Source organism: Coniophora puteana (assembly GCF_000271625.1).
Source record: "Coniophora puteana RWD-64-598 SS2 unplaced genomic scaffold CONPUscaffold_161, whole genome shotgun sequence".
In the NCBI taxonomy this organism is placed as follows: domain Eukaryota; kingdom Fungi; phylum Basidiomycota; class Agaricomycetes; order Boletales; family Coniophoraceae; genus Coniophora; species Coniophora puteana.
In genome coordinates this window covers 1-2,519 of record NW_006913213.1, presented here as the reverse complement: position 1 = coordinate 2,519, position 2,519 = coordinate 1, and the positions used below count along the sequence as shown (strand labels likewise).

Below are 2,519 nucleotides of genomic sequence, written 5' to 3'. Positions count from 1 at the left end.
AGGTCGAGATCTACTACTGCACCGACGACCCTCAGCTCCAGTCGCCCCTGCAGGACCGTCACACAGACCAGTAATTGTCGCATTCCAGCAGCGTACTCGCTGGAGCTCATCATCATCCTGTCCGTCGACCTCAGTCTCGCTCTTGCGCTCGTCGCCTTCGCCGTCGTCGCCTACGCCGCCATCTTCATCTACGCCTTCTCCCACACGCACTCCACCCTCTACGTAGAGACTTGACGCGAACGCTAGCACCACGAAGCTCCCTCAGCTCCAGTACCCCGGCAAGAGCCTACAGCCACCACGCCCCGCTTCTCAGCCAACACCGCCGACTGTGCAGGCCGCCCACACGGCTTCTCTTTAGTCTATCGAACACACGTATCCCTCGATAACGACAGTTTTGAAGAGTGCGACGATAACCCTTGCCCCAACGCGCGCGACTTCCCCCTCCACGGAATCCAAGTCGACGAACAGGACGACCGACCGGTAGACGAGAACAACGACGAGTGGGACTTTGACGTCATCATCCCCTCGTTCCTCTCTATCCTCCGCCGACCACAACCCACCGCACGCTCCCGCTATCAGACACCGCCGTCCCCTCCCACCCTACAGCCCTTTACCTCCTTTGGCAGCCGCGTAGGTCGCACTCGTACGCAACCCCCCACCAGGCCCCCGTCCCCCTCACTCCGCCCAAACTCCGCACCACCAATTATCCCCACCGCAACCACTCCACCCACACCCCAGCCTCCGTCAAACCCCATGGAAGCCCAACTCGCACAGCTGGTCACCAACCAGGCCGCTTTGGGCACCACTCTGAATCAGCTGCTAACGGCGATGCAAGCCCAAACCCAGGCGATGCGGGCCCAGACCCAGGCCCAGGGTCAACAACAGGCACCGGCGGTCCAGACCATCAACGCGGAGACCAAGGCCATTGCCAAGCCCACAGCCTTCAAGGGAGAACGCAGCGATGCCCGCCGCTTCCTAGCATACTTCCAGATCTGGGCAAAGGAGCAGGGCCGCCCTCTCAACCTCGCGGGCGTACGCCAAGACCGCCTTTGGATCAAGGCCGCCCTCTCCCTGATGGAGGGAGACGCCGCCACGTGGGGCCGTCGCTACGTAGAAGACATTGCGTCTCATGAGGCCGGAGGAGTCAACGCACCTGCCTTCCCCTTCTCTGAGTCGTGGACCACCTTTGTAGACAACTACAAGGTCCGCTGGCAGGCCCAAGACGAGGAAGCGGAGGCACGACATGCCCTAGACAAGCTGTCCCAGGGCACCCTTGGGGTGGCAGACTATGCGGCCCGGTTCCAAGACCTGGCCTCCCGCACCGGCTACTCCGACGCCGACCTCCGTGTCCGCTTCTACGCGCGACTCTCCAATGCCATCAAGACCCAGCTGCTGCCAGTTGAGCTTGCGCATGGCAAGCCAACCGACCTCAACACGCTGGTCAAACGAGCGTGCAAAGCCCAGGACCTGCTCGATGAACTCCGCGTAGAGACCGGAGGCTACGCCTCGCGCCGCTATGGCAACACGCCCCAGGCCGCCCCTCGCCCCGCGGTCGACCCCTACGCTATGGAGGTTGACGCTACGCGCACGGGAAACGGGAAGACTCGAGAGGAGTTCCAGCGCGCCATGACCGGCCGCTGCTTCGGCTGCGGGTCCAAGGAGCACCTGAAGCGAGACGGGAATCACCAGACCGACCGTTGCGGCTATTGCAGTCGCACGGGGCACAAAGAGACGGTTTGCGAGGACAAGTACCTCGGCCGGGAGCGTAACCGAGGTCAGCTCAGCCGCGGGCAAGGCCGGCAGCGCGTCGCAGCCAGCAGGCAAGACTCTGCCCCGTTCTCCCTCTTCACAGAGCCCCCGACCGCCACCGTTGCGGCCTCCGTCCCCGTCGCCGACCAGAACACCACCCAAATCGCGGACCTAGAGAGGATCCTAGCTGAGCAGCAAGCCCTCCTCGACCGCCTCCGCCCGGGTTTTTAAAGCGGGTGCCTGTTACTGCCGCAGCAGAAGCACCCCCGTCTCCATACTCTATGTTGTCCACCTCGTTATACGATTCGATTCAAGCATGTACTATAAGAACCGTGAAATCTATAGACCCGTTGTCATCGCATTTCCGGATCCCAGTACAATTACAAGGACGCAATAGAAGTATGGAGACCGCGGCAATGGTCGACTCAGGCGCAACAGCGCTATTTCTTGATCAGCTCTTCGTTGACCAACACAAAATCTCCACCTTCCCTCTCCGCTCCCCCATACGCATCACTAACATTGATGGCTCTCCGAACCGAGCAGGCAATATCTCGCACTTTGCCCGACTACATCTCACAGTCGATGATCAAGAAGCCTGGACGGATTTCTTAGTCACCGATCTAGGCGGAGAAAGCGTCATTCTGGGCCTGCCTTGGCTTAAGAAGACTAACCCGGACATCGATTGGGAACAAGGGCACCTACAGTCCCGTATCCCGGAGCTACAGGAGGTGGAGGAAGATGAAGACGAAGAGGAAGAGGAGCAGCCCAGC

General features: G+C 60.9%; 2 protein-coding genes across 2 annotated transcripts; both read left to right on the top strand.

The window, feature by feature from the left end:
* Positions 1-906: 906 nt before the first annotated feature.
* On the top strand, positions 907-1,773 carry CONPUDRAFT_30966 (uncharacterized protein; the record flags this gene model as incomplete). Its single annotated transcript, XM_007777889.1, has 1 exon — positions 907-1,773. A coding segment is annotated over one exon (867 nt), but the record flags the coding sequence as incomplete, so codon positions are not given.
* A 392-nt stretch (positions 1,774-2,165) lies between these two features.
* On the top strand, positions 2,166-2,513 carry CONPUDRAFT_30682 (protease; the record flags this gene model as incomplete). The annotated part of the gene is made up of 1 exon (XM_007777888.1): positions 2,166-2,513. A coding segment is annotated over one exon (348 nt), but the record flags the coding sequence as incomplete, so codon positions are not given.
* Positions 2,514-2,519: the final 6 nt, after the last annotated feature.